The following is a 12,317-nucleotide window of genomic DNA, read 5'->3' on the forward strand; positions in this document are numbered from 1 at the left end:
CTTCTTTTTCCTTTTCCATGATACATTCTTCATCTTAGCCCTCTTTTGAATCTGGTTTTGGTTCCCTCTATCCTTTGGGAACTCAGCAGAACTTCCAACACCCCCTCTAGTTATCTGCAGCATGGACAGTGACCACCGTTGGGGAGAAAAGGTGTAGATCCACAGCTCGCTGTCTTTACGTTGTGAGTAACAAGATGAGCCATGATCCTGGGTACTCCCCCTGGAGACTGCTTATGTGCTCATTTGCTTCTCATTATTCACTCTTCACCTTCCTCTGCCTTTGGACTTGCAGAATGATGGTGGAGACGTTTAGTACTTATCCTCAAGGACACGCTCGCATGCAGGATTCCCACACTCGGCCAAGGAACTCTCCCACCTCTCCGAGGTCCCTGATGCATGTAGTAATGCAGTACAAGCCAAGAGAAATAACAGATTCAGGAATCATATTCTCTCTTTGGTGTGCTTTCCAGATTAAATCTCCGAGTCTGCAGCATCCTCGCGTTATATTTAGAGAGTATTTTACACACTATGGCGTATGCTAGTCTGGCTCCTGGACACTAATACATTTGCTTTCCATAGAGCTGGGTAAACGGAGCCCCAGCAAGGCTCTGTGTCTGCTGTGTTTTACACAGAGGGTTGGCATGCTCCTGGCTCCAGCCAGCCTCTCTCTACTGCCTCACACGCGGTCCTGCTGGTCTCTGGGCGCCTCCGCAGCGTCAGTCACAGGGCCGTGGTCCTGCATCCCAGTACTCCAGCCCTCCTGTCATTCTGCACGATGCTTTCAAGGAATCATGAAAGATAACAGTGAGTTCACTCAGCCACCTCGAGATGGAAACCTGCTCAGACCAGCAAACTGTTCTTGAATGTCACCAAGGACGCTGAAGGAAGTTCTCTGCACATTCCGTGAGCAGATCTGATTAGATCGAGAGGAAGGAAGGGCTAGGGAGGAAGCCTTCCCATCGTCTTTCTCCCCCGCTCACCACGCCTGGCGGGCTCTGATGGAGCCCCTCGGGGCCAAGCCCTGCTGACTCGGGGTGTTCTGTGCTTACCCCCTCGGCAGGATGTGGCCCAGGCATGCAGACTGTTGGTGCCTGCGCCCGCACAGTGATGCAGTACAGGCGGCTAATGGGTTTTCATTGATTCTCCTGTGGAGGCCAGTGGGAGTGTCATGTAATGTGAAAGAACACGGGAGCCTAGCGTGGCTTACGGCAGGCCCCCGGGGCCAGGGCATCAGCAGCCTGACAAGGGCATCTGGGAACAGTGATTTAGACATCTTACCACTAGACACATTTGAGGGGAATGGATGTTCCATGAATTCGAATGACTGTCCCAAGGTACACTCTTGATCCTCAGTTTCCCCCCAGATCTATAGTTTGGTGATGAAACATAACATTTACTCTGGTGAGGTAGATGTTCCCCTCATTTCTAAATGGTGGTTCTCAGTCTTAGGAGCCGCAAATGCATCACCCAGGAAACTTATTAAGAATGCAGATTTCTAGGTTCCTTTCTTAGAAGTCCAAAGGGGGGGAGGGGCCCCTGGGTGGCTCAGTGGGTTAAGTGTCTGCCTTCGGCTCAGGTCATGATCTCAGGGTCCTGGGATCGAGCCCCGTGTCGGGCTCCCTGCTCAGCAGGGAGTCTGCTTCTCTGCTTCTCCCTCTGCCCCTCCCTGCTCCCCATTCCTGCTCTCTCTCTCGCTTGCTCTCTCTCTGTCAAGTAAATAAATGAAATCTTAAAAAAAAAAAGATTAAAAAACATTAAAAAAAAAAGTCCAAAGTGGGCCTAAAAATCTGCATGTTTACAGTTCTGCAGTGAAGCTGATGCAGTGTTCCTGGGACACTTTCTAAGAGACACTAGCACATCCCTTGTGGTTTGCTTCCATATTTCTCCTTCTTAAGATGAGTCTATGTAGGGCGCCTGGGTGGCTCAGTTGGTTAAGCGAATGCCTTCGGCCTAGGTCATGATCCTGGAGTCCCGGGATCGAGTCCCACATCAGGCTCCTTGCTCAGCAGGGAGTCTGCTTCTCCCTCTGACCCTCCTCCCTCTCATGCTCTCTGTCTCTCATTCTCTCTCTCGCAAATAAATAAAATCTTAAAAAAAAAAAAAAAAAAAAAAGATGAGTCTATGTATACTTTTTAGTGGAATTTGTACAAATTGAGAACCGCTGGTGGCTTCATCAGCCCTGTTAGGGTGCCCTGGGGAACATGGATAAGGCGAGATAAGATAAGGGAGCCTAGCTCATCCCAGAAGAGCCCCACCCAAGTGGCCAAACAGGCTGTCATGGTTTATAATCAGCAGCCCGCTTTCCCTGCATTTCTGCTTAAGGAAGCTTGTGAGTCTGGGCTGAATGCCAACTGGGTCAGGCTTCAGGAGTCCTCCAGGGTGGAAACCTCCCCCACTTCCCTCCGGGCCTGCAGGAGCGGATGACGGAGCTGGGACAGGGAGCCCTAGGACACATGGCCCTCAGACAGGGAGGTGCCCACGGGCGAGGACTCACGGCTTGGTCCGCGGATCTTGATGGGCTTACTGCTGGTCATGGACTGGGAGCATGTCTGACACACACATTCCTTCCCGCTGAAGGTCACCTTGTCTCCAATGGGGAAAGGCTTCCTACAAGGGAGATGAAAGAGAAATGCAACACCTCTTCTTCACCATGTCTGTTGGTGAGCTGACAGCAGATGTGTTCAAAGCTCATACACACAGCCTGCCTTCTATTATGCCAGGTAAATTCAAGTGCTGTTCACAGTGCCAGGCTGACCAAACCACTCAGTTGGGGGCCACGACTGGAACTGGAGCCCCACTTGGGCCATTTATATGATTTTAACCCAGGGCACACCATGACACTTAGTGAAGCTTACATTTCTCATCTGTAAATGAATTGGTTAATAATTCCTCCTAGAGTTGCCCCTTCTTTCTGGAAAGACTTTTTCCATCCCAACCTCACCTATCCCCATATATCTGGAAGAACTCATTCAACTCCTAAACACACCAAAATGTCTTCCTTTCACTATCCAGGACATTTAGAAATCCACAAATAACCTCTTCCTCTCCTCTGTGTTTGTGCGGTTTGAGTTTCCGAGTTCCGAGGTCTCAAACTGGTCCATGTCCTGCCTCCCTAAACAAAGATAAACTGTACATCGAATCCCTGGCACTGTTGAGCCCATTGTTCAGCTGCTCTCGTGCATGAAGTCAGGGACAGCCTGTTATACAGACTCTGAGTGCCCCTGACATAGGCTTCCAGTGGCTCCGCTGCCCTTGTATTAGCAACGTGGGACACGGCAGGGGGTGCTGGCTTGAGCTGGGGGAGCTGTGTTCTCATCGAGGCCCAGGCACTGACTTGTGGTAAAGGACACAGCATGACCTTGGGGAGGCACTGCGTCTGTATGGGGCTTGACAGAAACTTCACTTTAAACCATATGGACCCTACTGTGGGTCTGGGATTCTGCGACCCAGGGCCCAGGTTTTAAGAGACGGATGAATGAATGAATTCTACTCGGTGGTTTTATTTTCTTGTACACTGTGTCATTAGTCTCAGCAGGAACCCTAACTAGTAACTAACAGGTAGTTATTTTATGGGGAGAATAATTAATCTACAAATTCCTTTCCTAATTAAAAAAGGCATACATTTAGTCCAAACCATGTTTCTATGTATGACTTAATCAGGGCAGTCCATTAAATTTTAATGTATTTGTGGGCAAGGCTGATGTCTCCTTTATTTTTTTCATCTCCTTAATGTGGTGCTTGGCATACAGTGGACCCTTCATGTACGTCTGCTAAATTAACAAGGAACCGGGACGCAGGGCATGAGGGAGAGGGAAGGGTGAGCTTTCCATTGCCTACCAGGTTGCCTGAGAGGCTAGATGGTTATCATATGATAATGACAAGAATAGCAAAAGCAGACACAATTATGTCCTAGTCACTGAGCTATGTTCTTTGCAAACACCATCTCATTTATCTTCACGAAAACCCAACAACGTTGGGATGGTTTTGATGTCCATTTTACTGATGAAGAAGCTGAGGCTTACAGAGAGGGGATCACTTGCCAGGGTCATGGAGAAAGGCTACAAACAGATATCTCTACAGTACATGAGGCTGAGGGGGTGGGAGCTGGCCCAGATGCCTGGTTTCCAAAATGGGTTCAGGGAACTCAGTAGTTCCTCTGAGCACTTCTGATGGGAAATGGGAGGCTGAGGGTGGCGGCTCAGGTCCTCACTCCGTCTTGATCGCCAGACAAACTAGTGTTTTACATGAGATCATATTTGACAGACAGGGTTCAGCTGCTAAAAGGTTTGAAAAGCACTGGCCTGTCAGATCGTTCCACCCACGAGAGCCTAGAAATCCAAGTGTTCAGTGTACAGCCCTGTGAGCCCCCACACCGCCAGAGGGCTCAGGCAGAGGGGCCCCGGCCTCTGCTGGCCACCTGCCCACCTGCACAAGCTGCACACGAAGCACTTGGGGTGGTAGGTGCGGCCCAGGGCAGAGATGACCTCGCCGGTGATGAAGTCCCTGCAGCTGTCGCAGCGGGTGCCGTAGAGCTGCTGGTAGTCCTGGGTGCAGATGTACTCCTGGTTCTTGAAGAAGAAGCCCGACTGGGCCAGGCCACAGCCACACACTGCGGGGAACAAGGAGAGAATCAAGGGCAGGCTGAGTCCAGGGAAGGTGGGCAAGCACGAGGTTCTCACAGGGGATAAGGCTGACGTCTGACTTGGTCACAAGTAGCCCGAAAATGGTGGCACATCGGACCTCGTGGGGCTAGTGCTCCTTTTTTTTTTTTTTAAAGATTTTATTTATTTATTTATTTGAGAGAGAGAGAGAGAGAGAGAGAGAGAAACAGCATGAGAGGGGAGAGGGTCAGAGGGAGAAGCAGGCTCCCTGCCGAGCCAGGAGCCAGATGTGGGACTCGATCCCAGGACTCTGGGATCATGACCTGAGCCGAAGGCAGTCGCTTAACCAACAGAGCCACCCAGGCGCCCGGGGCTAGTGCTCCTTAAAGTGTGCCCTGAAGACCACTTGCATTGGAGTCACCTTCGGGCTCCTTAAGATGCAGATGCCTGGGCCTGAATCACACTCCCTGGGGGCCAGGGCCCAGGTATCTGCGTTTTAGAGCACTCCCCAGCTGATCCTGACGGGACCACTGGTATTGTACCATCTTCTCAATGCATGGATGAAAGTTTAGGACTGCGTGGCTCACACAAGGCCATACTGGTGGTATTATGAATTGGATAAGATCATTCAGTTAAAATTTCCCTGGGCACTTTCTCTTTGCATGATTCTGTGCTAGGTGAAGACAACTGAGGTAGGATGGATGATTGGAAGTTTATAATCTGCTCTCACCATAGACATAGAGAGTCGGTTTGTTCCCAGGCAAGAATGATAAAACACGATCCCTGAACTGTGAAGAGGTAACAATATATGCCAAAAGACGACCTTATAGAACATACATCATGGGCGATAGGCCATGGGCTGGTTCAGGCAGCAAGTGCTGTGAGTGGGGAGGAAAAGGGAGCAATGTCAGTGGGGGAGGGATCATGGTAGGCTTCTTGGAGGACGGGGCACTTAAGTTGCACTCTGAAGGCAGAAAATGAGCTAAAGCACACAAGCAGGAAGTTGCAAGTGGTATTTGTGTGGAGGTGGGACTGGGGTAGGGGTGGTGTTTTTAGGGAGTGGAGGGCAGTAATACAGGAAAATATTGACGGACCAGTTGGAGGAGGGCCTGAGTCCAGCTTTGTGGGATATTGAGAAGCCACGGATGGTTTTTCTCCTAGTTTTTCAAAAACTTAAAAAAATATTTGAAACTCTCTGACATAAACAAAAGAAGAGAGAAGGCTATAATGATGTCCCATCACCCAGTTGCAAAAATGACCAATTGCATTGATAGCTTTTGCATAGACAGGCAACAAGATGTCATAAGGTCTTATGGGATATCCTTGTGGACAATATGAAAATGTGTAGAACCAATAATAGAGGAGTAGGTGGATGTAATTATAGGTGCTTGAACGACGGAATCATGTGGGACTCCCTACCTCCAAAGGACTTGGAAACGTGGCAAATGAGATTTCCCTCTGAGGGTTAAGTTATGAAATCAACACCTAATGGGAAGGGCAGAAAGAGGCAAAGTTTCTTCCAAGAGATCGAATGGCTCTCAGGGCCACCAGAACTGCTGAGTGTATTGGTCTGGCTAAAGCAGGGGTGGTCAGCCAAGAAGGGGCTGGCCAGCAATCAAAGGAAGGCCATTGGGGAGCCCATCCCAACCCTATGACCAGCCCCCTTGTTCTGAGACTGCATTCACTAAGTGACTGATAGTTTGACTTACTACCTAGACCTTTGGGAAGCAGCTGGTCAGGGCAATGCAAACTAATACAATGGAGAATGACAGCTCTTATTTCCATTAATAAAAGGGCACTCTGATTTTATACACTGGTTTCTTGAGGAGTTGGTTAGCACAGATCAGCTTTCTGAAGCAAGCTCAATGGTGTGGAAACCAATAAGGAATTCCAAGCCTGTCATTGTGGGGACCTGGTCTGGATTGGGTGATGCCACCCCAGTAAATACTACCCCCTTGTTCATAGGGAAAGTGGTAATGCAAAAGCACCCAGGTTAAAGAGAGGATGGACTTCTAGGCGCATGGCAGAAGAATTTTGCAAGTGTGTGTTCACTTTGCAGGCCAGAGGCAGGCTTACGGGGCCAGGATGAGTGAGGAGGAGGGGAGCCCCAGAGGTCACAGCATTAGGGGGACCGTGCAGCACAGTGGGAGATGTATAGTCTGGGAGTTGGGCCACCTGGGCTCTGAGTTTGTCACTGCCATTAACTCTCTGGGTGACAATGAACTTGGTCTCTGTTCACATGTATGTAAAATGAAGAAGGTGGATTAAAAAGTGACTTGAACTTTTCTTCTGACATTGATATGCCGTGAGTCTAGGAGAAGCAGAGCTTCCTTCGGGGCTTACCAGGTGCCTAAACATTTTAAACTCAGTGCGAGGTGGGGCTGGAGGGCCCTGGAGACCACCCCTGCCTGCAGAGAGGCAGGGGCCTATTAGTGGAGGTGGTGGTGGTGGTTGATGGCAGAGGGTTCATCTTCTACCAGGCTTTGTGAAAATTCATCACATCAAACAATGCCTCAAGAGCAGGCCAGGCCAGACTACAGGGCGTTCTGGGGTGTGCAGGTGGCAGATTGATTGACTTCATGGCTGTGGAATTAGTGAGGTCATGGCCTACGACCTCATTGGAAATAGGTCCTGTTTTTTTCCTTCTTTTCTCTCCTTTGTTTCCCCGGCCAGCTCCACCCCCAGAGCCACCTCTCCCAGTGGACAAACCCAGAAGGTCATAAGAAAACTTGGAACAATCAGTTCCCCCATTTCCCCCAAGGAGTTGAAGGAGGAAGTTTTTGGTAGAAAGGATGTAAAGGTTGATAAGAATCTCAGGGGGTTCCTGGAAATACAGTGGGGAACACGGGGATAGAAGGCAAGTCGGACAGCAGGACCGATGTATTTGAGGCTGAGCAGAGCCTGACATCCAAATAACAGGAAAGGCCCTGGAGAGGGTCTACAGTATGGAATTGATGTGGAATTTAACACAACACCCAGGACAGGCGTTATTCTGTGAATCAAGAAAATAAAATCTATTAATTTAAAAAAAAAAGCAGATCACTTGGTTTGACAGTGGGACAGGATATGAGAAGTTAGAACTGCTTTGAGAAAATCCAGAATGAACGTTCACTGTTAGTATAATGCCCAGAAAGAGACCTTGCCCACAGTAACCGTGTGTTTCAGGGGAAAACGGACTGTGTTGGGGGTCGCTGGACCGTGGTCCATGCTTCTATTCTACCATTCAGGTGCTGGGTGGCTTTGAAAAAGTTACCCCACCTCTCTCGAGCTCAGCTGCCTCATTTGTGAAGTGAAGGGGCTATGTGGTAACTGAGAACACACCCAGACCCGAGAGTCCACGAGTCTGTCATAGGATTCTGTTGATTTTCAACTTTTCAAATGAGACGGAGTTTTATGGAATTTCAAAACCAAAGTGTTAGAAGGGCTCCTGAGGGTGATCTATTTAACATTTAAACGTTTAACTGTGAACTATATTATACATACAGAAAATGTAGTAAATATACAAACACCATTTAAAGAAGAAGAATAAAATGCATTCCCAGGTACCCGCTCCCAAGTTTATGAAACAGAACATTCCCGGTGCCTCAGAAGCCTGTTTGCATATCCTGAAAGCATCCCCTCCCCATGTTGTCCCTAATTGTGTGTTTGTCATTCTCTCGCTTTTCTTTCTACTTTGACCGCCTCTGATGTATCCACAAATTATGCATTGTTTAGTTTTGCCCTTTTTGAACTTTATATTGATGGAACCCTACTGCATTTATTCTCCTGTGCTTGCTTCATACTTTTAGGATCATGTTTTGAGATTCGTCCATGTCGATGTATGTAACTGCATTTTTCAGTAACTGTGCTGTATCCCATGGTCTGTATCACAATTGATCTACTCCACTGTTGAAGGACATTTGAACTGCTTGCAGTTTTTGTTTTGTTTTGTTTTGTTTTATGGAAATGCTGCTTTGAACATTCTTGTATCTGTGAGGTGAAGCTTCGCCGTTTTCCAGAGTTTTTCCCATTTGCATTCCTACCAGCAGTTTCCACTGGTCCATATCATCATTGAAAGCTGATAATATATGTAGTCAACATGGTGGCTATAAAATGTCATCTTATTGTGATTTTATTTAATTTTTTAAAAACACACTTTTCTTTCCTTGTTTATTCTTTTTCTTTCTTTCTTTCTTTCTTTCTTTCTTTCTTTCTTTCTTTCTTTCTTTCTTTCTTTCTTTCTTTCTCTTTCTTTCTCTCTCTCTTTTGAGAGAGAGGGAGGACGCATGTGCACGAGCAGTGTGTGTGTGGGGGGGGTAGGGACAGAGGGAGGGGGAGAGAGAGAATCCCAAGTAGGCTCCATGCCCAGTGCGAGCCGGACTTGGGGCTCGATCTCACGACCCTGAGATCATGACCTGAGCTGAAATCAAGAGTCAGACGCTCAACCGACTGAGGCACTCAGGTGCCCCATCTTACTGTGATTTTAAATTTCACTTTAAAATGTTCACTTCCCTGATTTTTAATGAAATTGAGAATCTTCTTATATGTTTATGGGCCATTTGTGCTTTTAGGGTTCATCCACGTGGATGTATTGCTGCAAAATGTTCCACCACATTTTATTTATCCATTCATTGGTTGATGGATATTTGAATTGTTTCCAATTTTTGACTTGATGAATAATCCTACTATGAACATTCATGCACAAGTTTTTGCATGGACATATGTTTTTGTTTCTCTTAAGCATACATCTTATGACTTTGAAATTGTTAAGTCATATGGTAACTCTACATTGAACTCCTAGAGGAACTGCAAGACTGCTTTCCACAGCAGTTATGCACTTTGCATTCCCACCAGCAATGGAGGAGGGTTCCAGTTTCTCCACATTCTTGCCAACGTTTGTATTCTCTGTCTTTTTGAATATGGCCGATTTCATGGCGTGACATGTGCCTCCATGTGGTTTGATGTTCATTCTTAGATGGCTAATGATTTTGAGCATTTTTTTCCATGTGTTTACTGGACATTTATAGAACTTCTTTGGAGAAACCTCTATTCAGATCCTTTGCCCATTTTGAAATGGGATTGTCTTTTTCTTAGTAAGTTGTTAAGAATCCTCTATATAGTTTAGATACAAGTTCTTTACCAGATGTATATTTTGCAAATTTCCTCTCCCATTCAGTGGGTTGACTTTTTACATTCTTGATGGTATATTTTGAAGCACAGAGAAGTATTTAATTTTGATGACACCTAATTCATCTATTTTTCTTCTGTTGTTTGTGCTTCTGGTGTCATAGCCAAGAAGTCTTTGCCTAACTCAAGGTCACAAAGACTTACTCTTACATTTTCTCCTGAGAGTTTTATAGTTTTAGCTCTTACATGTAGGTTTTTGACTTATTTTGACCTAATTTTTGTGTATGGTGTGAGGAAGGAGTCCAACTTCATTTTTTTTTTTTTGTTTTTTTGCATATATATGTCCAGTTTTCCTAGCACCATTTGTTGAAGACTCTTCTTCCCTGTAGACTTGTCTTGGTAGGTTTGTTGACAATCAGCTGACCATAAACCTAAGGGTTTATTTCTGCTCTCTCAACTCTATTGATCTATATGTCTATCCATATGCCAGTACCACATTGTCTTATCTATTGTAGCTTTGTAGTAAGTTTTGAAAGTGGGAAGTTTGAGTCCTCCAGCTTTGTTCTTTCTCAGGATTGCTTTGGCTATTCTATATCCCCTGCAATTCCATATTAATCTCACAATCAGCTCATCAATTTCTTCAAGGAAACCAGATGGGATTTTTATGGGGATTGCACTTGCTATGAATGGAATAGTGTCCTGCCCCAAATTTGTATTTTGACACCCTAACCCTCAGTGTGATGGTATTTGGGTACGGAGCCTTGAGGAGATACTTAGGTTTAGATGAGGGTTATAAGGGTGGGACCCTCATTATGAGATTAGCGCCCTTTTTAGAAGAGACACCAGCCAGTTTGCCATCTCTCTCTCTCTCTCTCTCCCTCTCTCTCTCCAGACATGTGAGAACACAGTAAGAAGATGGCTATCTGCAAGCCAAGAAGGGAGCTCTGACCAGAACCCTACCATGTTGGCACCTTAATCTTGGCCTCTGGAACTGTGACAAAATAAATTTCTGTTGTTTAAGCCACTCAATCCACAGTATTTTATTGTGGAAGCCTGAGCTGAGTAAGATAGCCTCAAATCTGTAGATCAGTCTGAAGAATACTGCCATCTTAACAATACTAAGATTTCTGATCCATGAAATGAGATTTCTTTTCATTTATTTAGATCTTCTTTAATATTTTATAATTTTCAGAGTATAAATTTTACACTTTTGTTAAATTTATTCCTATGTATTTTATTTTTGATATTATTGTAAATGGAATCATTTCTTAATATTATTTTCAGATTGTTTATTGTAACTGTATAGAAATTCAATTGATTTTGGTATATTGATCTTTTATCCTGAAACTTGGATTAACTTGTTATTTCTAAGAGTTTTTTAGTGCATTCCTTAGGATTTACTATATATAAGATCATGTCATGTGCATATAGAAATAACCTTACTTTTACTTTCTCAATCTGGATGTCTTTTATTTCATTTTCTTACATAACTGACCCAATAGGAACCTGCGGTACAGTGTTGAATGGAAGTAGTAAGAGCAAATATCCTTTTGTTACTTTTGCCTTTATAGGCAGGCAGGCAGTCTTTCACCATTAAGTATGATGTTAGCTATAGGTTTGCCTTTGTTCTAGAAAAATACTTTTGCTGAATACATAATCCTAACTTTACAGTTATCTCTTTCAGTACATACAGGAATTATTCCACTGGTCTCTGGCTTCCTTGTTGCTACTAACATGTCAGCTCTCAGTCTACTTACCATTTGTAGGCAGATGATCTATTTCTTCTCTCTGGCTGTTTTTAAAATTGTCGTTTGTCTTTGGTGATCTTCAGTTTCATTCTGATGATGTATACAGGTGGATTTCTTTTATATTTTTCTACTGGGACTTATTAGGTTTCTGGATCCAAGGATTTGTGTCTTTGAACAGTTCTAGAACACTGCGTAACTGTCATGTCTCCAAATATTGTCCTCCCACTCAGGTATTCTATTACACATCTCTAGAACTCTGACTGAATATACGTCAACCCTTTCCACTATTTTCTTCATGTATAAACTTATCTTTTATTTTTACCACCTTCTTATATTTCTGGACTATATGTATATACCTTTTTCTTGGCTAAATCCTATAGTTCATTAATTCCCTCTTCAGCAACATCTAATCTGCTATATAATCCATACACTGACTTTTAAATTTCAAACATTATGTATTTTTATTTCTAAAGTTTTGTTTCTTTTTCAAATCTGCTGTGCTATTTGTTATAATGTGTTGTTTCTTGCTCTTTTTAAATGGCTCTTCTTACCTATTTAAATGTATTCTATGTAGTCATCATATAATGTCAAAAAATACCAATTTATGGGGCGCCTGAGCAGCTCAGTCGGTTAAGCATCTGCCTTCGACTCAGGTCATGATCCCAGGGTCCTGGGATCGAGCCCCACGCCGGGCTCCCTGCTCAGTGGGGAGCCTGCTTCTCACTCTCCCTCTGCCTGCCGCTCTCTCTCTCAGTCAAATAAATAAATAAAATCTTTAAAAAAAATACAAATTTATGAAGTCTTTGAGGTTCTGATTCTCTCTTCATTGTTTCTGTGGCTCTCCCTCCATTATGATTTGTGT

The 12,317-nt window shown here is 44.9% G+C and overlaps 1 protein-coding gene across 2 annotated transcripts in view; it reads right to left on the reverse strand.

Moving 5' to 3' along the window:
• Positions 1–12,317, reverse strand: part of ABLIM3 (actin binding LIM protein family member 3) — a 110,639-nt gene that overhangs the window by 57,312 nt on the left and 41,010 nt on the right. For both annotated transcript variants that reach the window (XM_021700710.2, XM_044917156.1), the window contains exons 4-5: positions 4,426–4,609; positions 2,495–2,607 (exon numbers count right to left, since the gene is read on the reverse strand). In XM_021700710.2, coding sequence (XP_021556385.1) covers positions 2,495–2,607; positions 4,426–4,609 — 297 coding nt within the window. The remainder of the gene's footprint in view (positions 1–2,494; positions 2,608–4,425; positions 4,610–12,317) is intronic.

This window comes from Neomonachus schauinslandi, chromosome 7 (assembly GCF_002201575.2).
Source record: "Neomonachus schauinslandi chromosome 7, ASM220157v2, whole genome shotgun sequence".
Lineage (NCBI taxonomy): Eukaryota > Metazoa > Chordata > Mammalia > Carnivora > Phocidae > Neomonachus > Neomonachus schauinslandi.